Raw genomic sequence first — 27,596 nt, forward strand, 5'->3', positions numbered from 1 at the left:
CCTACAGCTGGGTCTTAGGGAGGCATGTTCTCAGTTGGGTTTCCCTCCTTTCAGATGACTTCAATTTGTGTCAAGTTGATGTAAAACTAGCCAGGCCACTCCTTTCCAACCTGCTCCTTTCCTGATGGTGGCTGTCAACGCCAGGGACTTGGCCACACTAGTATTGTTCTGCACTGTGGAGCTACGTTCAGGATTGTATTTTTGTGGTCGGGGCGGCTTTGGGGCAGAATCATTTACTTTCAGGAGTTCCCTTTGTTATTTGAAACCTCTCTTCCTTGTTATTGTAGTCATAAAGATTTCATTGCCCTCTTTAGGGCAGCGTCATTTCCCTGGACAGCTAATGGCAGAAGGAAATAGAAAGACACACCGAATATAGAGATCACACAGAGTTCCTCTTGCCCTTGGAACATTTTTTCCCTCTTATACCATTGAAAAATAGTCCTTGGCTTAAAATTGGAGGTCACATCATGTGTGCTTTAGAAACGACCTCCCACGACCCACAGGAAGGTCAGCATGTTGGGGAAGCCTACTAGGGCTGACTTTCAGTTTTTTTGTCAGAGCCCTGTAGACACTGGCTTGACAGAAGCAAGCTCAGCCATGCATCCTGGATGAAATTCAGGAGCCATGGAGGTGATCTGGCTAGGTAAAGCTTCCGGTGCAGAGGCGACTTCTGCAGGCGTCTTCACTGCCTTCCAGCTGAATTCCAGGGAGGATGTGAGTTATTAGGGAAGGGCATTTGCCTTGCATGGAACGGAGCTCCTTGGGAAAGCAGCTCACTATGCAAGGCCCATGAACTGCCTGAGGCCCAGAGGAGACATCATAAGGCTGGAGAAGGACTGGAAAGTTCCCTGGAATACTTTTTCCTTCCCACGCTCTCCCCTTTCTGTCTTTCCTCAGTGGCCCTTGCTTTAAGTTCAAGGCAAAGTTGCTTTGGAAATAAACCGACTTCCTCTTTCTATATCATGTCCTGACAAGGTATAGACAACTCACTAATCTACAGCCATTGTAGTTGAGAGAGCCTTTTCCTAGACACGAGGCTGTTTAATCCTAGTGTCTCAGGGTGATAAGTTGGACAAAGTACAAATGACTCTACCCATTTTACAGATGGAGATACTGAAGCTTGGCAAAGCTGTATTTTTCAGGGTGACTGAATTGTTCCCATTTCTGTGTCATGACATTTGGGAGGAGGAGGAAGTGTCTTTTAAGGGCAGAGAGTAGCATGAACTTACACTTGTGGATTTCCCTGTAAAGCCTCCCCTGGGCTTTCTTCCCCAAACAGTAGATGGGAAACTGCCAGAACCCTGCATTGTGCATATCCTCCACTATTTCCCAAAGTCTGTGGGTGTGTCCTGCCTGCCCACTCCATCCTCCTGATGTCCCTACCTCCACCTTCCCAAAAGGGAAGACAGCTCTGGCACAGGAAGTCACCGGATAGTGAGGTGGAAACTCACTGCTTGAGCTTCTTCTTAGTTTTTCACCCTTTATCAGAGAAAATGCAAAAATAAACAGTGCAGGGATTTAAATTATTCTGCACGGAGCAGGCTATCCAACACCCAGAGCGTTAATTACACGCCGCACAGCCAGCATGGTCAGCAGTGCCACAGCCATGCCTGGTGCCCTCACCTTCAGCCATGGCCACTGTCCCCAGCCAGTGTCTCGAGGGCATCCACTAGGAAGTATGGAAATGACCACACTGGTCTTCCCCCAGAGTCGAGGGTGGGTTGCATGGGAAAGCAGGGTACGCTGATGGGGCGATGGGGTGGAAGGGAGAGGCTGTAACGACGGGAAGGAAAGACAGATGAGTGTTATTTGGGGAGCCCATTTAAGGTTCTCAAATAGTTGCTCTGCAAGGTTGGCTGCCCTGCAGGCTGTTTAGCCAAACGTTGACAGATCTGGCTGCTCACTCTCCTCATGCCTCAGGACAGCTCTTGTGGAGTGGGTCCCTGTGACTTTGCAGAAGGCTGGAGTCCAAATCCAGGCATCTCGGAGTTCTTAGACAAAGAGGCTTGCTTCCTGCTCAGAGCCCATCTGTCCACTGGCTGGTTCTTCTCTGGACATCTTGCCATCATTTGGGGCAGGTTCTAATTGATGCCTGGCATTGTGTGTAAAATACATTTACACTCCTGCTCCCCCCTGCAACCTTTGTGTGTTTATTTTTAAACTAGCAAAGGCATTTAGCTTGTGAGTTTGTACCATTTCCTGACAGACTTTCTAGTTTCTTGGGACAGCGAACACAGGTTTTGCCATGTTCCCTCAGTTGTCTCTTGGGGATCTCACTACGTGGGAACGAACTTGTGTAAACACAAGCAAGTATCTTGCCTGAAATTATAGGATACTGCTATGTTTTCAGAAGGCTGCCACACCTACTGGTTCGTGGACCATTTTAGCACCTGCACAGAAGGCTGCATTATGTTTCAGAAGCAAAAAAGCCATCAACTGGCCTGCAGCATCCGAAGAGACTGGGGACCCGAGGGAAACATTTTTTTCTCTAATTGCCTAGGGTTGTCCATTAATAACTTTTAAGTTTTTGTCCTCTTCCTTGGGTAATCTACAGACTGTCAAGTCTCGAAATGAGAGTGTTTCTCTCTGGAGGCAACAAAGCTTTTGAAAACAATAATGAAGACGCTCAGAATTTCTTTTTCTTTTTCTTTTTTTTTTTGGAGCTGTTGGGCTGCATTGATCTGGGGGCAGACCGAAGTTTCCCGCATGTTTTTCTTAGAGATCTAAGTCACGTGGATGTGGGGGCGGGGTGAGCTAACTGGAAGGTGAAGCTGGAAAGGCTTTCGAGTGGGAATTATTGCTGACTGGTATTTAGCTCGGAGGCCCACTCAGCCCCTGCAATCACGCTCACTGGGACTGAGTCTCCCCAACAGTCGGAGAGCTCAGTCAGTACCACGCCTTTAACTTGTTGACATCTGCATAGTCAGCGAAGCTGAGGGAGCTGAGGGGAGACACTCCACTTTGGAGGAGCCTTGTTACCAAGGCATGCGCGTGCGTCGTGCCAGAGCCCACGCGCATGCGTGGTGCCTGAGCTCTGGCCTTGAAGCTGCCTCAGACCGCGTGACCTCAGGGAAAATCGTCTCCCCTAGTGTTGGAGCCTGAACCCAAGCCTCATACCTGATGTGGCTATTGCTTTGGTATTGCTGTGCGAAAACACCACGGCCGAGGAAACTTACAGGGGGGGCGGGCTTATTTTCGGCTCACAGTTACAGAAAAACTCGAATCTACCATGACCATGGCGGGGAAGTGTGGCAGCAGGCAGGCATGGGGGCAGGACAGTCCAGAGTCCACATCCTCAACTTCAAGCAGGAAACAGAGTGAACTTGACATGATGCAAGTCTTTGGACTCTCAAAGCCTTCTCCAGTGATATACCTCTTCCGGTCAGCCCTCCCCAGACGTCACAACCAACTGGAGACCAAGTATGCAAGTGTTGCCCGAGACTACTTGAGACACCTCAGTCAAACCACAGTGATGCTAAGCACGCCCCTCCTGAGGAGCTGTGGCACTAGAAGTCACTTCATTTTTTTTAGGCTTCGGTTTCTTCCGCTGCTTCACGTAAGAGAACAGAAAAGGCTTGTAAACCCCTCCTCCCATCCAAGCTCGATATATGAACGTGCAGGCAAGTTCCCAGGGCAGGGTGAGTCTCAACTCAGGGCGGGAAAGAGCAACTTTGCTGATTTGTTCTGTCTTCAGCAGATTGGATGAAGCCCTGCCTACACTGGTGACGAAGGTTGGTTTTACTCAGCCTGTTAAGTGCAAATTCTAGCTCCTTGTACAACCATCTAGAATGAGCAGGAATATTGCTTGACCAGCTTCCTTGGCATCCTTTATCCCAGTTAACACATAACATTGGTCGTCATGCATGGTGAGCTATTGATTCATTTATCTCTTTTCAGAAAGCAAATGAAACGGTCTCTCCTGCTCTCTAACGCATGGTAGAATTCTTTGCTGGGCTTTTGTTGAATGGCTGCATTTCTGGTTATATTTCGGATTTTCAGGTTATAGAGATCAGATTTTCTGGAAGCTCGGCACAGTTGCTTTGTAAAAGAGAGGTTAAAGATGTTATCGATAATTCCTAAAAGCTTATGGATCATCCTGCTGGCTTCGTTTTCCCATCTCCTTGCTGGCTTTATCTTTCCTTGCTCTCAGTTGTCCAACCAGTTAAAATGCAAAATTAACCGCACACTCCTTCAACAACTTGTGATTTCACTGATAGCTCTTTGAGGTGGGCTCTGTGTGAGCCATTCATATCCATGGAGCACGTCGATGACCCGAGGGCACAAATCCTTCAGGCAGTGGAGAAGGCTTGGGTGTGATGCTTGCAAACATGTAGTAAGTGGGTTTAATTAATAGTAGCCACCTGTAGAATTACTATTGTGTGAATAGAAGTTTGGGGGCATGCTAAGCATGTGGAGATAAAAGGCTGAAATGGTTAGGACTTGGTGCTGTTTTGAGGGGAAGGTCACAGAAAAGATTAGCTCAACAGGGGGTGGAGGGGCCATGTTCTTCATCAGCTCTCTGCCGCCCCCTCCCCCCCCAGAGAAAACAAGATATCCTATGTCTTCTTGTCACACACTTTCCTCCTGATTTCAGTGCCGTCAAAAGTGTCACACACATGCACTGAACACGGCGGACTGGGGCTGAGTCCCTGACCCACCCAGTGCCAAGTTGTGTGTCTGGGACCTTGGGAATGGTTCTGGGTGCTGTATGGTCACTCGCATGGCTCTGCTTCAGATTTTTCATCTACGTCGTAGCATTGGGCGGCACTGGGGCAGTTCAGTACCATGCGTGGGGGGAGGGGGTGGCAAAGAAAACCCAAGTTGCTTCCTGGCCTCGCCTCTCTGCCAAGGGCTTGAAGTTCAGGGATGCAATCATGAGGAGACTGTTTTAAATGTCTTTTTTATAATACCTTGAAGGAATGCGGCTGATTGAAGACCATCAGCCAAGGACCAGTCAGATCAGAGATCTGTAATTATTGCTTTCTTCTTGAAGAGATTTAAAGTGGAATTAAGTGATTAGAAATGCTTAATTGCTCCTGGGCTCCCTTTATGACTCTGGCAGGTAAAGGCAGTTTTTAAGGATTGCTTTTGTTGAAACCCTAAAGCAGGTGTGGTAACCGAGGCAGGGTGTGGGAGAGGCTAGTGATCGCGGCTGTGGTCGGCTTCGCCTTTCCTGGCCCTTAGTCCGAACTGCCAAGTTTTTCATTTGGTAACTGAGAAGAATGAGAGAAAATTGGCATATTTTAGTAAGCACTAGGAGAACCGCAAAACGAATGCCCAGTCACAATTCAATGTCAAAGGTGTAGAGCGATTTCAGACGTGAAGATGAGAGACATGGATTGTAATCTTTGACTTGATGATAACCCTGTGGATTCAGACTGAGCTTTCTTGGACACGATAGGTGGATTTTCAAGCCTCCACAACCACCTTTCAGAGCTGTAAGGCGATGAAGTGCCTCCATTTTGTGGAATTAGAGAATGCAGTATCAAATGGGTGTTCAGTATATTTTTTCCTAGAGCAGTTGTAATAAAGGCACCAAGCAGAGGATGACTTAGCAAAGCAAAAATTCATCCTCTGGAAGTTTATGATGGCTCAGAGTCTAAAACCAAGGTCTCAGAATGAGGGCTTTTCTGAGGACTCCAGAGGAACATTCTTTTAATTGTTACTGGTGGTGGCAAACGATCCCTGGACTTCCTTTAGCTTATCAACGCAACTTCCTGCCTGCCTCTGTTATCCCTATCATATGGCTTCCTCCCTTACATACTAGTAGTGTTCCAATATTTTTTTTTCTTTATACTTATTAGATCCGGGCTCGCCCTGTTCCAGAAGGACCTTGTCTTCTATCTGTCCCCAGGACTATTGTCTCACTTTTACTTTGCTGTGTAAAACACCATGACCAAAGCAACTTAGAAAAGAAGGCATTTAGTTGGGGTTACAGTTCCCAGGGGATAGGAGTCCATCACCACAATGGTGGGAAAACATGGCAGGAGGCAGACAGCCATGCCCTGGAGCAGCAGCTGGAATGTCACATCCTGACCCACAAACAGAAAGGGGAGACCACACTGGGAATGATGTAAGTCATTTGAAACCTTAAAACCCACTGCAGTGACCCATCTCCCCCAACAAGGCCACACTCCCTAATCCTTCTAAACAGTTTCAACAACTGGGAACTTGTTTGAGGTTTTTTGTCCCACCCAGTCCTTGTACTACCCGGTTCCCACAATTGTGAAGTCACAAAGAAATCACACAAGGGTCTAAATTAGTTATAAACTGATTGGCCTATTAGCTCAGGCTTCTTATTAACTCTTATAACTTACATTATCCCATTCTTCTTGTCTATGTTAGCCATGTGGCTTGGTACTTTATTCAGAGAGGCAGTCACATCTTACTTCTTCTGTGGCTGGGTCAGGACTGTGGAAAATGAGCTTTCCCCTTCCCGGAATTCTCCTGTTCTTATTGACCTGCCTCTACTTCCTGTCTGGTTGTCCTGCCTATACTTCTTGCCTGGCTATTGGTCAATCAGCGTTTATTTAAAATATAATTGACAGAATACAGACTATTGTCCCACACTAGGAACTGAGTATTCACACATATGGGGGCCATTCTCGTAGACTTCCAGAGGCGTTTTCAGTCACAAGTTCTGGGATTTAAAATTCATACAACTCAACCTCAGCCAGCCAGTAAATGATGACTGTAGAGAGATGGGCATTCAGGAGCATCTTCCACTTTATTTTTAATTTTTAAAAATTAATTATTTTATAGGATATTTAGCCTACAGTTTCCTCCCCCCTCTCCTTCTAGTCCCTGCCCCCTACCTCCCCTCTGCCCCAGATCTACTCCTCCTTTGTTTCCCTTCAGAAAAGAGCAGCCCTCCCAGGGCTATCAACCAAACACAGCATATCAAGTTACAATAAGAATAGTTACATACCCTTTAGCGAAGGCTGGACAAAGCAATCTGGTAGGAGGAAAAGGGCCCCCAAAGCAGTCAACAGAGTCAGAGACTCTCTTACTGTTAAGATTCCCACAAGAGCACCCAGCTTCACAACTATAACATATATGCAGACTCATGCAGGCTCCCTGATTGTTGCTTCAGTCTCTGTGAGCTCTTCTGAGTCCAGATTAGTTGATACTGTGGTGTCCTTGACCTCTCTGGCTCCTAAAAATCTTTCCTTCCCCTCTCCCATGGGATTCCCCTAGCTCTGCCTAATGTTCGGGTGTGGGTCTCCATGGGGATATTCTGGATGAAGGGGCAGCTGATCCAAGGCCATGAAGTGAGATTGGTCAGAAGAGGAGGAGTAGGGGGAAAGAGGGCGTTGGTGAGCTCATCTGGGTTTCTTGCTGCTCCTGGTCTATCAGTAATTTCATGCACTGCTCCCCTGACTCTGCCCTCCGGCTCCATGAAGACTCAGTACGCCCGAGCACTGCAGTAGTAGAGGGGAGATCTCTCAGCCTTGCCCCCAACTGCAGAGGCATCGTCTCCTAGCTGCAGCCAGGTACTTCCTGCCATATCTGGAATGGGCATGAGAAGACCAGTCAGTGGGTGCTCCAGGCTGTTCTTGAAGCCCACTGCTGTGCTGGTGTGCTCTTGAGTTGGTTTTGTAGAAGACCACCCTTTGGGCTGTTTGCAGCCATTTTCAGGATGGCACTTTATCAATGAACTGAAAGAAAAGTTCTGTTCATGCAAGCTTGACTCTAGCAAGCACAATATATTTTTCATATTTCATCGCTAGTGCCTTTAGTTTTATCATTTCCCAGCTGGTTACTGAGAACAAAGATGAAGAGCAGTTCCTACCTCTGCAGAGGCTCACAGTGTTTGGGCAAGTTAATGTACCCTTCCAAGAATGCACTGGGACTTCTGGACAAGAGCACTGTAGGGTGGTAGAGGGACCAGAAAGGAGCCTTAACCCGGCATCAGGAAGATGAGGGAGAGCATCATGGGGATGTGCTGCCTGGCACCCAGATCTGCTGAGTGCTTTTCTTTTTTTTTGTTTTTTTTTTGGATTCCTTTTTTTTTAAATTTATTATATATTCAACATTCCTTCCCTGTATGCTTGCATGCCAGAAGAGGGCACCAAATCTCATTATGGATGGCTGTGAGCCACCATGTGGTTGCTGGGAATTGAACTCAGGACCTCTGGAAGAGCAGGCAATGCTCTTAACCTCTGAGCCATCTCTCCAGCCCCCTCTGCTGAGTGCTGAGAAGGACGTGCGCCATTGATTGACAAGCTGTGGAGGTGACTGGGGCAAAGGGCAGGCACTGGCTGGAGGTGATTTGAGCTCATCTCTGCATCACTACTGAGCAAGGGTTCAAGCTTCAGGCTGCTTTTTACTGGAATCCTAGGGCAAAGTCAAGCGCAACCTGAGGCAGGCTCCTGTTTGGGTATTGCTGCACAAACACCTCATAAACTACTCTGAGCTTGCCCGCCCCTGTGGTCTTATGGCACCTCAAGGGGCAGAATAACCTGTAGGGTTGCTGCTCTTCTTGCCCTCTGGCACCAGCTTCTAGTGGGGTACTGTTGTGTACAGTTTTCTCTTTCATGGGACTCCTGGGTAAATTAGTCAAGGAACTCCCTTGGGTGCCAGGTGACTTGAAATATCTCATTAGGAATAGCTGTGTGGGAAGAGAAAAATTTATTTTTAGCAGTGGGTAGGAAGTGTTACTGAAATATGGCTTATTTGACATTATGGAACTTAGACACATCAGTCCAATTCAGATGGCAGATAGTATCTGTAACTCCATTACAGAATGAGATCTAAGGAGTGGGAATAGGGACTCAATGCTGGCATATTATTAAGCAGTATTGAACACATCCCAGGATACAGCTTCACCAGAGACAACTCACTGCTTCCGACCACATGAATGTTACTTTGCGAATAGGTTTAGGGACTTCTGGAGTTCCTGGGCTCTGGGAATTGATCCGGCCTCTGGCAGTAGGGTTTAGGCCCTTGCCAGTCTCCAGCGAGGGAGAGTTCAGTATGGGCCTGCTGTGTGAAGTTTGTCTCATGAAGGAGCAGTAATAAGGTATGCCACCAGGGCTTGCCAGGAAACAGACTCCTAAGAGCTTGGTACTCCTGTGGAGAGGAACCCCTGTGGAGGGCATAGGCAGAGTGACATGAGGCAGGGAGAAGCTAGACTTTAGTGTAGGTACGCTGACCTCGGTTGGCTCTGCTGGGAGCTTGCAAGTGGGGTGGCCTCTTGGTGTCGGAACACTGCAAGCAGCCATGATTGGAATTCTTTGCTTTTGTGACCCCAGCTGGTGGCTGTGGTCGCCAGGGAAGAGTGGCAGTGAGTAGATAGTCATTTCTCTACAGCAGATAGGACTGACGGCTGAGGCCGAATGCCACCCACATTCTTAGCAATTGGGGCACATCTTTCTTGGACTGGTACCTGGACTGGGCATTCCCATAACCACAGTCTTCATTATACATTTGATCCTGGCCACTCAGTAAGCAAGCCAAAGCCTATTGACTCGGGGTCATGACTTCCTAATTTTGGTCAGTGAGAAATAAGAATAACTGCAGCTAGGGATCATTTTTGAATGCAGTCACTACCTAGATTTGCCTCGTGGTATTGCAGACATGGTCACATGTCGCAGGGACCTGGGCTTTAGAAATCACATGTTGTACATAATTTGAGATGCCCGTTCCCTGCTTGCTTCTGCTTGTCAGATACCTTTGGATCTGGCCTGGAGGAGAGTTCTTGGTGGTTGGGCTGGTGTCATTGGCCAGTCACACAGGTTTTGTCTTCTAAATATTGAAAATGGTGGGTGTGTTCCTTCCTGCCCAACTGGCTTCCTACAGGAGAGAGCTAAGAGTTGGAAATGAGTTGAAGGAAAAGAGTACTATGGTGGGGGAGGGGGAGTAGTTCTCTCCATTTATCTTTTTACCTGTGGGGAGGGAGCACGGGCGTGGGAACATCCCACCACCTGCATGGATATCATTCTGTATTCTTTTTTTAATCGGAAGGGATTAGATTAGATGATTCTTCCAGGGCCTATGTAGTGATGTGATTTTTTAAAATTTGTCTGCATCATGGGATGGCCTCATTCTCTCTCCAGGCTGTTCAGATACAGGAAGTGTGTGGCACTCCTCTTCTTCTGTCTTGCCAGCTTTTGTTTGACCTTCATCTGCCAGCCATATCCTCTCCCTTCCATTTGCTCGCAAGCTCTATCAGAGCGGGCCCATCCTCCCTTTCAAAAGTGGGAAATGGGGAAAAGGGAGCATAGAAGCAGCATGAGCCGGAAGGTCAGTCTGTCGGTTGATGGGCAGCATGGGGCGTAGGCACTGGCAGTTCCCTGCCAGGACTGAGTCAGAGTGACGGTAAGTAAGCAGGGGCAGCAGAGGGCATTGCCAGTCCGTATGGTCCTGCTTGCTCTGTCCCAAAGCCTGGGATGGAGCAGCCAAGCCCAGAGATGAATATCTACCAACTCGGTCTCCTTTCCAGGAAGCTGCCTAGTTGCCATTCATCTTGGCTGATAAAGAGAGAAGAATGAGTGAGGGTAGGGATGGGGGTGTTGTGCGGGTGGCTTAGAAAGTGTAAATAAATGAAGAATTGAGTGGAGAGATGTGTGTTTCCTTCCCAACATCAGGGCTGTTGCCAGACAGCCAAGCTGTCATTTCTGGCGAGGTGACAAGACTCGGATACTCTGATGTGAGGCACTTGGTCATTACCTGGCATCCCAGTGGTCATGACCATCTGCTCGGCTTGCCCCTCACACAGTATCAAAGTAGATTTCAGAAGACAGAATCACGGTCCTGCCAGGAGTAGTAAGACAGATTTGTTCAAAAGCAGACAGAAAGAACAGCCTTGCTGAAGGCCCTCCAGGACCTGATCCACATTTCTGGTCAGTGTGCTGGTGACAGGCTTCTGGCTCTAAAACAATGCCTTGTGTTTTTATAAATTTATTTTAGACTCCAGAACTTGGTGGGTTGCAATGCTACCACTGTGTATGAATGAGCAGTCGCACTGAGGTCAGGGCTGGCTAGTCCATGGCCCTGAGCACAGAGGAAGTGTAAATCTCATTTCTAGAGTAGAAACCATCATAAGTCTCTGTCTTTTTCTAGCTCCACACAAGGCATAGGAGATGCTTACTTAGGTAAAATGTGCATATCTGTACATTTTTTTCCACCCATGTTAAGGTATCACTGAAATGGAGTTAGTTAAGGTAATCCCAGGTAAGTCCTGGAATTGGAGTGGCTGAGTACATTGCAAGTTTATTTCAGGGATTGGGGACCAGAAGTTCTACACTATCCAAGAAATGAGGTCTTCAGTGCTCCCATGTTCTTGAACACAGGCTTCTAGTTTGAGGAAGGTGGCAGTAGCCAACCTGTAGAAGATGAAGAGGCCAGATTGCAGTGTGCAATGGGCCTTTAATTCTAGGCCTACGAGTGTGTTCATCATTTGTACACAGAGATTGCCCACATGCTCCATTGGATACAAGAGAACCGGGAGAATCTAGTTTCATCCTTTTAAGCTGGAGATGGAAGCAAGGAGAAAGCTATCTGTGACATAGAATGTAGAGGGTGTGCTTCCAGACAGTTCTGTCGTCATTGGTCTATGCCCAGTGTCTAGCTGTCATTCATCATCTATCTTTTAACATCTTTATGCTATCCATCCATCCATCCATCCATCCATCCATCCATCCATCCATCCATCCATCTATCCATCCATTCCTCTGCATGTCTATCTGTCATCTCTGTCATCAAATTATGGTTTTAATCAGTTACCATATGTAATAGCAGAAGGAGCACCCATAGGTCATCTTCTCAGCACAGCTAAGATCTGACAATAGCCTATCAAGAGCTTTGTGGGTCTCCCTTGTCCTACCCTTCTTTCTCTTCCACTTGGGGTATTTTCATCTTGTATCATGTGCTTACTTATTCCCAAACATCTTCAGAATGGTGTCTTACCTGGATGCATGTGGCTTTAAAAGAATCACGTGCATCCACTTTGTGCTTCCCTTTCATGCGAATACTGGGCATCTGTGATGTATTCACAATCCCCCGTCTTGCTGTGTTTTATTCTTGCAGTGATTCCATCTCAGTTTGTTCTTCTGCTCTCCATGCGTGGGGCATACAAATTTGGATATTTGAAGAATGTGATATTCGTATACTTTACCTGCCCTATATTGTACATAAGCAAGAGTTTTCTCCCCAGTAAAGTATGAGCAGGGCTGTTGGGCTTACAGGATGCTGCTTAGCTGTAAACTATCCTGTTAACACTGTAAGAAAGAGCCTCCACCCACAGCTTCCACAACACTTTAGACAGCCTGGTACTCTTGCAATTACCAAACTCCTTACTGGCTATTCACGAGCATACTATGTACCCAGTAACCTTTCTGTGATCAATTCCCATTGTGGCTGAATTCCCTAAGCCTTCGGCATTTTCTCTACTTGCTTGATGCCAAAGCAGAATTTGTCACAAGATTCCAAGCCAACTCTCAGATGTGAGCAGAAGTTCTAGTTAATGGCTGGTACGGAAAGTGAGATCTGCAGGCCACCATTCAGATAAGTAGCCGTCCTTTCCCCTACCACTGGAATATTCTGGTTACTAGATGGAATGAATTATTTTAATAGTTAAAAGTTAATGATTAAATTGAATTTTTCAGCAATTTTTGATGTCCTACAGTTTGTTGATTTCATACAGGTGAGGAAACAAAAGAAGACCCTGCACTTTGGGTTTCTTAAAGAAGTCACATTAGGGTAGCATGCAGTCATGAAGGACAGATGGAGCTGGATATGTCTGGCTGACTGGCTACCCGTGCAGTAGCCATACAGCCTGGGTTCCAAGACAAGTAATGGTTGGTCATGCCTGCCTTACTTCATGTTTGCACGCAGGTGCTGCCCCCCACGCCATTGCTGCACTGAAACTGCTCTCAGTTTGCCTGCTCAGTGGGGGCATCCCTGTCTTCAGGAATCATGCAGATTAGTGACAGGAAAGGAATGCTTGCTTATTAAAAGCTGTAAAGTTGCAGACATGTAGCCAACGTGGAAAAGAATGGTTTTAGTATTTTTTCTTTGTTTTTAGCTAATTAAGGAACTCCACTGTTCTTGAACGCTCTCTTGCTTCATCTAGAATTTGAGGGCTACACACTGAATTTTTGCCTTGTTCTAAGATCTAGTATTATTATTATTTTTTAAATTGTAAAGCATGTGTGTGTGTATATGCACACGCGTGCGTGTGCTCGCATGAGTTTGGGTGACCATGGATGCTAGAAAAGTGACAGATTTGTCTAGACCTGGAGTTACAGATGGCTGAGAGCTGACCAACACAGGTGCTGGAGAACCACTCCTGATCGTCCTCAGGGGCAATGTATTTGCTCTTAGCCACTGAGCCATCTCCCTAGCCCTGCCTTTCTTTTTATGAATGGGGCTGGGTGGGGTCTGATTCTCTAAAATGAGGGTGGCTTCGGTTTGATGGAGCAAGTGACAATCAGGAGCAGGGCTCCCTCCCATCTTCCTCTCCCCTACCTTTGCTGCCCTTGTGGTTTAATGGCTCTGCTCTCCTCCCACCTGCTTTTGTCTGTCCCTTACCCACGTGATGCTGGCTCCAGCTTTAGAACAGGAAGTCCAAGTGCTCCACCTTCCCCCCCACCCGGCTGGTGAAGCCGGGAAGGCGCTGGAGTTTACCCTGCAGCGTCTTACAGAAGCACACATTGTCTGCTAGGCTCATCACCTGGTCACAGCCAGGCTTATTATGACCGGACCATTCGTGCTATACCCAGAACTGATGTTAAGGATCTTCTAGAGCCTGGATAGAATGCTTTCTTTTCTTTTAAATCTCTACTAGACCTGCTTGCCTCTGGCCCTTGCAGCCTAGTCTTACTGGTAGATGGAGGAGAACTTCTAGACTTCTGGTGTTGATATCTTGGCTGGAACCTTTAGGGCATGAAGAGATCCTAGAATTGCGGAGGTGGTGCCATGAGTGCAGGAGGCATTTTTTGCCTCAGCAGGTGTACATCTTTTATTCATGTGGAGAAAGAAATGATATCCTGTCTGTTTGGGTAGGCGGCTGTGTGTTTGGTCCCACTATATGGATCTCCTCCGCAAGATGAGAACCCTAAGGTTCGGTAATGGTGACAAACCTCGAAATACAACAATGCCAAGCATGGAGACAATGCCCAATACATGTCTGAGTCGTGAATAGAGCAGCAATCTAAGTGAGGTTGCGATGTGTCTGAGACTTTGGCAGATGACATTTGGTAAATGACATGGGATTCCTGAGGGGTTTACAAAGAACTACGTAAAAAGGCTGAAGCTGTGGCCTCACTGCTCAGCACCAATCCCACTGGTACCTTCTGGGATCTGTGGTTCAGACTTGTCCAGTCAAAGGAAAAGAAAACAGAAAGGAGAAGTGGCCAAGGGTCAGGCACCTGCTGTAAGCACCGCGGCTTGCCATGGGGTTCGGCCAGAGTGCTGTCCTGCAAGCTGGAAGGGTGATGCTGCCTTCCCTCCTAGATATTGTTGGGCCAGGCTGTGGGCTGACAGATGTGGTTCTGTTGCCAGGGTCGAGTGTGTAGCCAGCAATGGCACATGCCTGTGAGTCAGGAACCACAGAGCCTGGCCTTACAAGGGAAGAGAGTTGCTGCCTTTAGGAGGTAATTGCTCAAATGGTATGAGTCAATATTGCCTCTCCTGCTGACACGGAGCAAGGAAAGGGCATGTGGGTAGGGATGGCGGAGCTCTCAGCTCAGGGTAGGAAACAGCTTGCGGGGACATCTGGATGCTGTGTAAGTGAGGGGCGTGAGCTACCAGATTCTTTTATTTGAACAACATTAGGACTTCTGGCTAGAAGGATGGCTTCAATTCTGAGAAACACAGAATCCCAAAGTTTCTTCAAGATTGTCCTGTCTTTGACCCTCTCCCTGCACACAGGCACTATGGGAGATTTCCCTCTTTGGCCATCTACGTGCATGCTAAATTATAGGGAAATGTGGGCAGGGGGATGCCACCAAAACCCCCATTATGGACATCCTTACCTTTTCTGCTCCTTGCTATTGTCTGCTTGCTGTCCTGTTCTCTGGCTAGATTTCACAACCTGCTTTCATTTTTGGAGTAGTTTTTTTTTTTTCTTCCCTGCTTTGTCTGCTGCCACGGCAACCAGCCCTGAATCACCCACTTGGCTTGGAGGGAGATGCGATGGAGACAGGACAGACCCATCTTCAGAGATTTTTGGGTGCCTGTGGGGGTTACGGAGGAGCACTGTAGTGTTGTATTCTGAAGATACCTCTGGCTCCCTCCCAGTTCTTTTTCTCTTTGCTGCTAGGTTGGCGAGTAAAGTAGGCCAGCAACAGAGACCTGGAAGGGGAAGGAGGTGAGAAGCAGGTTGGAGCCACAAAGCTTTAGAGGTAGCATCAGAGTTTGGGGAATAGAAACTTAAGAGATCCACGCAGGAGCAAGCCAAGGGTTATTTGTTTTTGACTGAAGATGGGCCAGCGCTGGTTTCCACATCCCACTTCCTCTTTCTACTTATATACTTATTATAGTTTTAATACTTATAAACCAGAGCAGAGAAAACTTACAAGTGCTTATGGGTATGACTAATTGCTAAATGTGGAAGGAATACTTTAATTTAGTGGACCATTGCAAGAGATCAAACATTTAAGCTGCTTGTGTTGAATACTGGGGAGCAGAGGCCAGAGATGCTGAGAGCTGCTTAGCTTTTTCATGGTGGGCAGGAAGGGCAAGTGGCTTAGAGAGGAAGGTGCCAGACTGGATCAGAAGGCCCAGTTGTACTGGGTGTGGAGTGCAGTGGCTCCTCAAGATGTCAGGCTAAAATGAAAATGGCAGTGGGTACCTAATCTGAAGGCGGTCATGGTGCCCATGCCCAAAATCTTGTGGAAATAAACATGGACACAAAATGCCTACAAGGTGGTAGAGAGTCATAGCTCTGTTCAGGTCAAGAAAAGAAAGTCTAGGCACTGAGATCAGAAAAGGATGGGCCTGCAGGCATCTATTCCGTGCTTTTAAGTACTTTTCATGGTCCTAGGCAGAGGGACTGTGGTATAAGCTAAGTAACACACACAGAATGGGAAAAGGCAGCCCAGCTAGGGCATGACCTGTGGACAGCAGATTCATCCCTGGCCTGGAAAACTGACTACTGTGTGGGAGACTCAGGGACCTTCAGGCAAAATAATCAGCCCTGTGTCTTAGTGTCTTCACAGAGGAAAATGAGATTTTCACAGAGCTGTGTAGGGGGGAGCCTCAGGCAAAATCTTTACTCCCTGCTTAGGGACTTCCACGAGGGTTGGTGCTTTTAGGACTCTGCTTAGAGAAGCCGCACTGTGGATCTGGAGAACTCAGTGCCACACCCCGCAGTACTCTGTGCTATCTGTAGAGCTCTCAGGCTGGGAATGGCACAGGTCTTAAATCCTGTCCTTAGAGGACCACTGGAAAGGAGAGAGGAGGCAGAAGGTGGACTATTTACTTCCTGGGTTAGCATGACACCACTGTAGCCAAAGGTAGAACGACCATCACACAGTGGCCGGCATCATGCTCCAGACTTCCTCCCTCGAAGAACTGGGGTGGAATAGCTGTCCCCTGAGGGCATGGTTGCTCAGACACCTTGCAACAGCCAGAAGCTGTGGGCTAAGGTTGCTGGTGGATGGCTCGCTGCCAAACCCTGGATTGTGTATGCTTCCTTCTGTGGTCCCTGGGGAGCAGGTCACAGGGAGGAGAGCAGGGATGAGAGACAGAGAGAGGGGCACAGATTCTCATCTGGCTTCCCTGGCGAGTGTCAGCACTTCGGATGATGACAATAGACCGTATGCATTTTGGAAGTGTGGGGTATTCTTGGGCTCCGAGCTTGGGTTTCAGCTGCATTATATCATCCGAGGACAGTGCAGGTCATAGAATGACTAAATGAGCAATAAGAACTACGATTTCAGTACTCTGGGTCTCTCATCTTCCTGCTCAGCCTTCAACGTGGCTCTGTTTACTTCTCTTCTTAAATATTTACAGTATTGCTCCCAAAACACCACACCAGAATTGGTAATATTGCTAACACTGGTGGGAATATTGGCTTCCAAAGTGCCTACCATATGCTACTCTGTGTCTGATGCTTTATCTACTTTAATTCGGACCCTCACGGCAACCTGGTGAAGTTCACCCTCTGTCCAGTTCACAGATGAAGAGACCAGAACACAGACAGTGTATTGAACTGGCTGGACACCCTGGCTAGCAATCAACCAAATCTGAATGGGGCTAATGGTTTTCTCGTCTGAGTAACTGCACATGGCTTTCAAAGTCTCCATTTTATTTTCGTCCAGTCATGGAGAGGAGTGAACACCACTTACCCTTTCCATGGAGCCCATAATGGTTTTAGCCTGTTTTCTGCAGTCTGCTCCTAAGAAGGCCAGAGGAAAGTTGCTTCTGAGGACCCTGACAAAGGCCTCTCTTGCCCCATGAGGGACCTTTAAGACCTGGTTGTTGTCAGGAGTTTCTCCTTCCACCTGGGTCTTGGGCTCCTTCATTCGTGTCTTTCCATTGTTTGCTTCCTCTTTGTGTTATTCACGGCTAGCCCTCTCCCCTCTCCTTCCCACATGTTCTTATGCCTGATGGTAATCAGGACTATCTTTGTGCCAGGGGAAAGGACTCAGAGTTTGACCTGCTTTCCTCTGCCCTTATCTTATCCATCCCCCCATCTTCAAGTCTAATACAACCTCCTTAGAGAGTTCCATGATAATCTGTCATGTCATCTCAAACTGGCTAGCTTAGCATTTTCTGCCAATGTTTATCAGGGACTGGTGTGTGTGTGTGTGTGTGTGTGTGTGTGTGTGTGTGTGTGTGTGTGTGTGTGTGCAGTGTTTTCTCATTATATTGCCCTTGAGGTTTTGGACCCAAGGACAGTGCCTTCTGTCATTGCTCTGCCCCATATATAACAGTGTCCTAGAGACTATTATATAGTGCTACATGCCTTTAATTCCAGTACCTGGGAGGTAGAGATAGGTCACTCTCTGTGCATTTAAGGACAGCCTGTTCTATATAGCCAGTTCTGGGCCAACCAGGGCTGCATAGTGAGATGCTGGGAGATTTGCTCTTCATTTTTTTTTCCTGTTTTGCCCAATTGTGCATCTGGCTCTGTACTGATAATGCTGTATACTTGGTTCTCCTAGAACAGACACCGGGAACAGCAAAGTCATTGGACAGATTTTCATACATGGTCTGCTCCTCTGCTCTGGGTCTCCTGGGGATGGAACCATCTCTGGTGAATGCTGAAGAACATTTAGGTCACTCAAGTCCCTGGTGATGGCTTTGTGATGTGCCTTTGAAGTGTGCTGCTGGCTGAGTAGCAAAGATGAAACATTTTTTTTGCAGAGAAAGTAGAGGAAATTAGACCCCTCCATTCTATGATTGGGTTTTGACCCAGAATTCCCAAGGACCTTACAGCATTCCAGGGTGAGCAAGTTCCATGTGAGGTCCTCACCCTGCGACTCTGATTGGTGAGGGCTGATGGCTCTGTTGCTGTCTCAGCTGCTCCAGGAGACCTGGGCCTGTTAGCATGGTGGGCAGGGCTAGGAAGGGACGTGTGTTCTACCATCCTCTTTCTCTCTGTCTTTCATGTTCTGAAGAGCAGGGAAGCTGAGGGCTTTTCAAGTAAGCCAGAGAAGGGGAGCAGATGGCAACTTTCCTTCTTGAGAATTCCAGTCTTGGAGGCACAAACAGGATCTTCTCCTAGTCTAAACCGACCTGCACAGAAAGAATTCTCTGCACAAGCCAGACTGGCACTTGTCCATGAATTGCCACCCACTAACATACCATGTATCCAGGCATCTCACTCATGTCCCGGACCCACAAGGGTCCTTATTCTTGTTCTGTTGCACACGGCCTTGCTCAAATCAGTGTTCTTACATAAGATGATGGGAAAAGCCATGATCTCTTCTTTAGGATTTTTTTTTGTAGTATACACATTTTATATTCTGCCTTTAGAGCTATTTCTGCTCACAGCTGCTTCACTGAGGCAGACACCCACAAGCTCTGTTCGGTCCAGTGTGTACCTGAATATCCATCCCTTCATGGGGTTTGGTGGCTGCGGTTGGTCCTATGATGGAGGAGGAGTGTATGGGGACCTTGGAGATTCTTATTAAGCAGGTCACCCAGGAATCTATCTTCACGCACCTCTATATTAAAAATAGCAGAGAACATGGTAATCCTTAAGCACAACCACTTATAGGAACTTGGCATAAAGATGTAAGTTTTCACTTCCCATTTGACATTTCTAATGTTCTGTTGCATTTTTTTCTATACTCAAAAGTCCTCTCCTCCATTTTCATTCTGGGATGTGAGCAGAGATGACAGCAATGCTGTATTGTTGGCAGGGTCTGCCTTGGTCCCCATTGGATCATTTCCTGTGACTTCCGTGTCCCTGGCACTGCTCTTGAAGATGGACCATGCTCAGACACAATGTTGTGGGAGAAGGGCAGGACTCAAACATGGACAAAAAGATTTTTCTTCAGAACTTCAAGTGTGGCTATCATGTGAAAAAGGAGAATTCTGTGTTGGACCTATGGCAGAATTAATGCATGAACGCTACAACAGGATAGATTTTTATCCCAAGAGAAATAGAGTAAATCTTTTACCTTCCCTGGGACAGATTGTATTGTGTAGGTTGAGGAGTAAGCCTTATGGCAAGTGGTGGACTTCGCACCAAATAATTGTTTGCTAGGAAGAGCGTTTCCAGAAATAACAGGTCCTCATCAGCTGTAAGACTCAGTGATCTATGGTGTCTGGAATAATGTAGTAATAAGAGCGGTGGGGCTGCGTCCCCGGCACCCTGGCCACACCCCAGCCTCCTGGCTAGCTTATGCCCTGAAATAATTACACGGACACTGTATTCTTTTTAATCACTGCTTGGCCCATTTCTATCTAGCTTCTTCTCGGCTAACTCTCGCACCTGGACTAGCCCATTTCTAGTATAGCCCACGAGGTGGCTTACCAGGGAGATTCTAGCCTACGTCCATCCTGGGCCGGAGCTTCATCACATGTATCTTCCCAGGAGCGGGGAGCATGGTGTCTCTCTGAGGCATCTGCCCCTGAGAGCAGAGCTGTCGAGTCTCTGAGCTCACTTCCTCTTCCTCCCAGCATTCTATTCTGTTTACTCCTCCCACCTATGTTTTAAGCTATGAGGCCAAGCAGTTTCTTTTTATTGCTTAACCAATGAAATCAACAGATTGATATATGACACTCCCACATCAGAATAATTATTGGTCGTTCCAAGTGTTTGAAAATATGACGAGAGTTTTATATTCAGTACTTTTAATTTGCTGATTTCTTTGATTCACTGCAGTTTTTAACAAGTAAAATCTACTATAATCTTGTTATTTATGAGATAAACTGAGACACAGGGAGATGCGCGATTCACCCAAATCATGGCAGCATGAGCTCCAAGGTGGAGCTGATGTGTTCAGGAAGAGGAATCATCATTCAGGCCACACCCCTGAACAGTCAGGCCCTTATGGTCAGTCCAGTAGGTGAGATGAGGGCGTTAGAGCGGGAGGGATCATTGTGCTCACCGTGGGCCTGCTGGTGAAGGCTCTCCTGCCTCTCTGTCTGACGCAGTCTGGTACAAGCTTCTGTTGCCTAGCGGAGAGGAAGGATGAGGAAGAGGGGTTTGTGTTTGCTTATAGGTAACAGGACCCCGATCAGCTAGAGCACTTTCACAGGCTCGAGAACTTGGACTGGGACTGCGTTCCGGTAGCAGGTTGGAACTGCAGGATGTATTTATTTGCCATTTATTCGGTTGTGGTGTGGGGTGGTAAAGATCATTTAACGGACTCTGAAATCCCTGAATATGGATACAGCAGGCAGGACAAGGTCTCCTTGGGTTTCAAGGTGTGAAGTTAGAAGGAAGTTCGTCTTCCGATTTTTTTTAAAGTGTAGCCATTGGACTTAAATCGCATTTTATGCTGCATATACAACTCGTATGATAACTTGTTCCTTGCTAAAAAAAAATATGTTCATCATAGGAACGTTTCAAAACGAAATGATTATAAAACAGTGACCTATAATTTCTGAAAGTGGACTTTACATATCTAAAAGCAAGTTCTATGCACTATTGTGCTCACACGCCTGTGAACTTCAGAATTTGGACTTGTAACCTCCATCTTAGTTCTAGTGTGAGGCTTTATCAGAATGTCTTTGATCTATTTCCTATTATCTATTGTTGCAGGAATTGGATACTTTGCATTTCTCTGTGAATATACATCACATGTATAATTGTTTTGCCAAATTAATCCCCAGAAAAACAATAGCTACAAGTCTGGTTTGTTTAAGCAGGAAAAAAAAAACAAACAAACTAGAGATGGATTGCTATCTTATAAAGCTCTAGCACCCCTGTTGGATTTTTTATAGGCAAATGATAAACTATTCATTACAGTGGGTAATTGGTATGGTAACACTGGGGTTTGGAGAGACCCACCCCGTTACTACCATCAGCACACCCTCTGGTTTTGACTTGCTTAGTGTTTTGCATAATCACTGGAGTAACAGACTCCCCCCTCCCCTTTTTCTCCTGTTGATTTTTCTTCAGCCTGATGAAGTCCTCCGATATCGATCAGGATTTGTTCACAGACAGTTACTGTAAGGTGTGCAGCGCACAGCTGATATCCGAATCCCAGCGGGTGGCCCATTATGAGGTAAGCTTAGCTCTGCTCACTCACTTGGTGTGGCTTTTGGGACTTGAAGATACTCGTTTTTGGAGCTGGGGAGTTTTCAGAACTACAAGTCGTGAGCCTGTGTCATGTGAATTAGGTCATGGTGTGTTTGTCGGGAGTCAAGGTTGCTCACATTACTCTGAGGCCTGGCTACTTCCCACATTTTATTTAATTTTGTTTATTAATATTGTGATTTGCATCTTAGCCCTTAGAGACTCACTGGGCTTCCTTTCTCTGCTCTCTCTCTGTGAGGAATGCATGTCAAATATACTAGTTCCACTGCCTCCTTCCACCTCTGATATGAAGATAGGCTCGAAGACCCTTACTAGTCAACAGGAAACATGGCCTCGGGGAGTAAAGGCACATCCTCCACAGAAAACCTTTCCTGTTGGCCAGTGCCCTAAATGGTCATCAGAATGTAGGAGTCCCCAGGTTTCCCTGTGCACCTCAGAAATAATAATGACAGCACATCCATACACACCCGGAAATACCACATACCAACCCTGTCTTTCCCACAAGGTTTTGTGTTGGTGGGAATATTTTGGAAGCTAAGTGTGTCATGTGTGTGAAATTCTTTTACTGCCGTTATCTCCTTTGCTGAGATGCTTTGATGGATGGCAAACAAGCATGCTCTTTGAAGCATCCGTGAAATCAACATTTGCAGGGAAAAGGCAGTGCATTTGCCTACCCCGGCCAATCCACGGGGAATGGGTTCCAGAAACCCCAGCGGCTACTCAAGTCCTCTGCGTGAAATGGTGTGATGTTTACAGAGAACCTATGCACGTCTTCCGGTGTCTTTAAAATAACCTCTTGATCACTTATGATACTCGCACGGTGCCCATACCTTACCCCATTTGGGCAGACGCAGCCTAGTATCAGCTCATGGTAACTCTGGGCAGCGCCGTCCCAGCCCCTCCCATGCTTCTGATTTATGTTGAAATGGTGGACCTGGAGGCTGACATGCTATTCTTTCATCAAGAGGGAAGCGAATACTGGGAGCAGCTTCAAGTGAACTTGTTTGTGAGGAACAAATCCATTGTTTTGGGCATGATAGACCCTCTGAGTCCTGGGCATACTGTTTGTGAGCACGTACGTAGCTATAAAATACCACTAAGGAGCAGGGGAATGTTTCCTGCTCTGAAATTACACACTCTCAACATTAGGCCTTTTGTTTTGATTTTTAATCAATGTTCTCAGGATTTGAGAATAGAAACGGTTTTGTTTATTTGAGTCCTAATTCCTGAACAGTACGCACACATTGTAGGTATTCTTAGCACTCGTGAGGGGGTAGGTCTCTGACTTAAACATGTTGGTGATACTGACCAATGCTGTTCGCTGAACCAGAAGGCTAATATTTTAAACGACGACACTTTTAAATAACAAAACCCCACCTCAGCTGCTCAGCTAACAGTGTACTTATTTTGATCTCAGCTTCTCTTATTGATGCACTGGACTCTTGCTGTGGTGTAATCTGTGGTTGATGGTGTGTGTTAATTGAACGTAGCATACGTGAGTTAGAAAAGGTAAAGCAATCAATAGATTCTCTATGAGCAGGGTCATGCATCATCTAGCAACACTAAGTGCCTTCCCACCAAGCGCGGATGGGGCTGGGAAATGCCTTTTGGTTGTCTACCCCTCGCCTTCCTTCTATCAGAGATAGCCTGCGCATTCCCACTGCAGAGATGTTGAGGTGGTGAAGTAACAGAGGCTGGGCCTAGGGTCCCTTATGTGGGTCTTTGACCTGTGTTTCTTGTCTTCCCGTCTCTTTGTTTGGGACGCTTATACTGGAGCGTGCCTCAGATCCCCTGAGACTATTTGAACACTGGTGTTCTATCGGCCTGCCCTCAGGCTCCACACACGACCTCGGCTGACATCACCTGGAGAGTGGGTTTCTCAACGAGCTAGACATTTCATTCAACTCCTTGAAAATGCTGTGCCCATGACCCCAGGGCTTGCTTTCAGTCTTGCTCCCTTCTTCAGTTCTAGCTACTAATAGCCCGTGCTTCCCTGTGGGGGCACCAGTGAGCATCCACTGTGTATTTGCACGGGACTAGCAGTGCAGACCTTACATATTGGAGGAGATTATGAACCAGTGTGAGAAGTGGTCTCTGTGTCCAAGAAGCTCAGGAACTCCATGGAGCGGGAAGGGCACAGAGTCCCACGTGATTCAGACACCCACATGACAATGCTCAGTGCAGATCTGTGAGTTACCCAGCCTCTCCCCAGAGCTACAGGTCTACTCTCCTACAAAGACACGGGTTTGGCTCAATCACACTCCCAAGGGTTTCAATGTCTTCAAAGATCTACAACATGAAGACCAATTGTGGTCAAAAACTTACTGGAGAATGTCATGATTTACCCAGGCTTCAAGCATGGGTCAGTTTTAGGAAGTAATAAACAATACTTATCTCCAAAGAACATTGAAGAGGCTGATCCGGCTGGCTGGAGGAAGCAGACTGGGCAGGACACTGGGGGCAGCACATAGAGGGAAGACATGGTTGGTGGTGTGTGTCTGTGCGTGCATACATGCATGTGTGTGCACATGAGTGTGTGCTTACACGTGTGTGTGCATGTGTATGTGTGTATGTGTGAAGAGAACTTTGGATTCATCAGGTTCTTAAGAATCTGATACCATAGACTGCAATTGAGCATCTCTAGATGGCCGTGAGGTGTTGGTGGAAACAAAAAAATATTTTGATATGACCTGTGCCTTGAAACTAGTATGTTAGCCTCCTGAAGTAGAAGAAAAGCAAATGAACAAATGGGTTAATTGCTAATATCTGTATGCCTATTTAACAGAAGGGGAGAAGAGCCTTGTATGGTTTTAATTGACTGAGCTATTCTGGGCTATCCTTGAACATTTTTCTCTTTGTATATGAAGTCCTGATATAAAAGCAAAACAAGGAAGTGGAGGGGCACACAGATATTTTTCCTACTTGCTAAGCAGTGGAAAATATAATTAGTTGTTGTCTCTGCCCACGGGTGAATAGTCAGAACCAACACACTGAGCACATGCAGAAGAGAACACTTTAGAATGAGCTGCCTACTGCTATAAAGATCAGAAATAGTTTCTTGGGCGAGGGGCAATGGAATGATCTGCTGTAGTTTCAAGAGCCTAAAGGATAATTTCCTACAAAAGGAAGGGTTGCATGCATGGGTGATGGGTGGCTCTCTGATATGTAGGAGGATGGAAAGTTGTCCGCAGTAGCTGACAAAAAATGAAACCCAAAGCACAGAAAAGCTTGCCTTCTCTTTCTGCAACACACACTATCTGTAGTATATATAATATTCAATATTGCTGTACATAATATTATAACCATTACACTAATATACAATATGTGTTTATTTATATTTTAGTAAATCCAAGGGAAGAAATAGTTCAGATCTAGAAAGAAAGTAAAAGGAATTATTGGGCTATATGAATTATTTTCATATAGCCAAAAATAAACGTCAACCCAAGCTTCTTTCTGTGAACTCCACGTGCTGCTGTGCGACGGGTCTCAGAATGACTCATTGCAAAAATCAGTGGCTGTGTGATGGTTAATCTTGACTGCCAGTTTGACTGGATTTATCAAGGAAGCACACTTCTTGGTGTATCTGTGAGGGTATTTTCGGGAAGATTTAGCTAAGGAAGGTCCACCTGAATGTGGGTGTCGCCCGTGGTTCTGGACTAAATAAAAAGGAAAAAGCCATCAAGCTGGGACATCAACGGCTCTCTGTTTTCTAACTGGGGATGCGGTGTGATCAGTGTCTCTCCACCTCCGTGCCATCTCGTCTATGACGGACTGTGTTCCTCACACTGGGAGCTAAAATAAACCCATTCATTTCCTCTCCTCAAGAATAGCCTCAAATTCTTTCAGATCGGTGGCCAGGGCTCTAGGAGTGGACAGAGCCACCAGAGGATACACAGTTCTTACTTGACTGACCTGTGAGCAAAACAGACGTTAACAGCACGCACTTCACTCTAGGGTAGCTGTGTCAGTAATATTTCCCATCCAGGAAACAAAGGACCGTCAGTAGCGTAGGGCCACCAGAAGGCCAGGTACAGCTTACTCTTACTCTTAGGGGAGTGAGAAAACCCCCTGGAACAGCACGTGACCTCCTCAGGAGGGACTTCCTTCTTTGCAGTGGCGCTCACCTTCCTGTTGAACATCCTCCTGGACCTGTTTGAAGCAGATCTCGGGTCCTGACTTCCCTCTGCTTCCTTCCCGGGGGTGACCGTAGGCACGCATAGTGTTCTAAGATTTTTTAAATCAGAATCATAATTTCCTTAGTAACGCGATTCTCTCGGCACTATGGCAGGCTTTCGTTATACCAGCTTCCAGAGAACTCTGTTGCAGAGTTGTGTAGACACAGCCTCAAGGTTGTGCCTTTTAATTTTCTTCACCCATTTGCCTGTTTCCCTTTTGAGTTTAGTTGTGGAAATCTTGATTTTATCTAAAAGACAGTAGGTGAAAAGGCCACGTCCTTAATCTCATTTCTGCCAAAAGCCTGGATCACAAGGCTGAGAAATCCTACTGGGTCTGCAACAATCAAAGTTTTCTTCCCCTCCTCCTCGCTTCTCTCTCTTCTCCCTCTTCTCCCATTACTGTCTACCTGCCAGGAATATCAGAATTCATCAGACAGTTGGAAATGATGAGGGCTGTGGATGACATCACAAGATTTTTAGGAGCTAGCCTTTGCCATGTTACTGCCCAAAACTCAAACTCATGTTTGTTTGTTTGTTTGTTTTTCTAAAAAACTTTCCAACTTCTAATGAAAATGTAATCACACCATTCCTTTCTATCCTTCCTCTAACCATGTACCATCCTCTTCTGATTGGGTAGCTCACATACCATCCTCTTCTGATTGGGTAGCTCACATACCATCCTCTTCTGATTGGGTAGCTCACATGTCATCCTCTTCTGATTGGGTAGCTCATGTACCATCCTCTTCTGATTAAGTAGCTCATTGCAGCTAACTTGACCACAAGCTTTTGCTTTTTGCTTTGCTTTAAAATAATTATTTCTTTTATTTTTTGATATTACAATAAAATTATACCATTTCCCCTTCCCTTCCTTCCCTGTATGCCCTCCCATATAACCCCGCTTGCTCTCTTTCAAACTCGTGGCCTATTTTTTATTTAGTTGTTAATATATGTATTCCAAAATGCAACCTGTGAAGTTTGTATAATGCTAATTGTATGTATATTTTCAGGGCTTACTATTTGGTATAAGTTTTAAAAAATGTTGTGTTTTTCCCTGGGACACTATTTCATGAGCATGGGACATCTTTCCATTTTGAGTTTCTATTTATTTCTTCAGAAATTTCAAGTTTTCAGTGTAGAAGCCCTTCACTTACTACGCTAGTCTTTTTTTCTATATATTTTATTTTCTATTGTGAATGGGAGTCTGTCCATGATCTTTCTCTGTGTGGTTTTGCTAGTGTATAGACTTATTGGATTTTATTCTTTATCCTGCCACATTGCTGAATTGATTCATAGCTTCTAGAAATTTTCTGGTAGAATTTTTGGTCTCACTCATGTGTAGTATCATTATATACCACACATACACACACATACACACACACACACACACACTCACACAGGATGGTTTTACTTCCTTGTTCCCTATATATTCCTTTAATTTTCTTTTCTTGCCTTATTGCTCCGGCTAGTACTTGAGCAGAATATTGAGCAGAGGTAGGGACAGTTGACATCCTTGTCTCATTCCTGACTTAAATGGGATTACTTCCAAGACTTTCTCTATTTTAGATGATGTTGGCTGTGGGTTTCTCATATTCAGCTTTTATTATGTAGAAGTATGTTTCTTCTAGCTCTGCATTTGTTAGGACTTTTTTTTAATCATAAAAGTACGTTGCATTTTTGTCACATTTTTCCCATCTATTGTGATGAGCATGTGATTTTTTTTGTCTTTATGTCCATTTATGTGGTTTACTACACTTATT

The 27,596-nt window shown here is 46.1% G+C and overlaps 1 protein-coding gene across 2 annotated transcripts in view; it reads left to right on the forward strand.

Moving 5' to 3' along the window:
* Nucleotides 1-27,596, forward strand: part of Zmat4 (zinc finger matrin-type 4) — a 351,995-nt gene that overhangs the window by 52,200 nt on the left and 272,199 nt on the right. For both annotated transcript variants that reach the window (XM_026786971.1, XM_005362434.2), the window contains exon 2: nucleotides 21,527-21,632. In XM_026786971.1, the coding sequence (XP_026642772.1) occupies nucleotides 21,531-21,632 (102 nt within the window). In that variant the 5' untranslated portion in view covers nucleotides 21,527-21,530. The remainder of the gene's footprint in view (nucleotides 1-21,526; nucleotides 21,633-27,596) is intronic.

This window comes from Microtus ochrogaster, linkage group LG7_11 (genome assembly GCF_000317375.1).
Source record: "Microtus ochrogaster isolate Prairie Vole_2 linkage group LG7_11, MicOch1.0, whole genome shotgun sequence".
Classification (NCBI taxonomy): Eukaryota; Metazoa; Chordata; class Mammalia; order Rodentia; family Cricetidae; genus Microtus; species Microtus ochrogaster.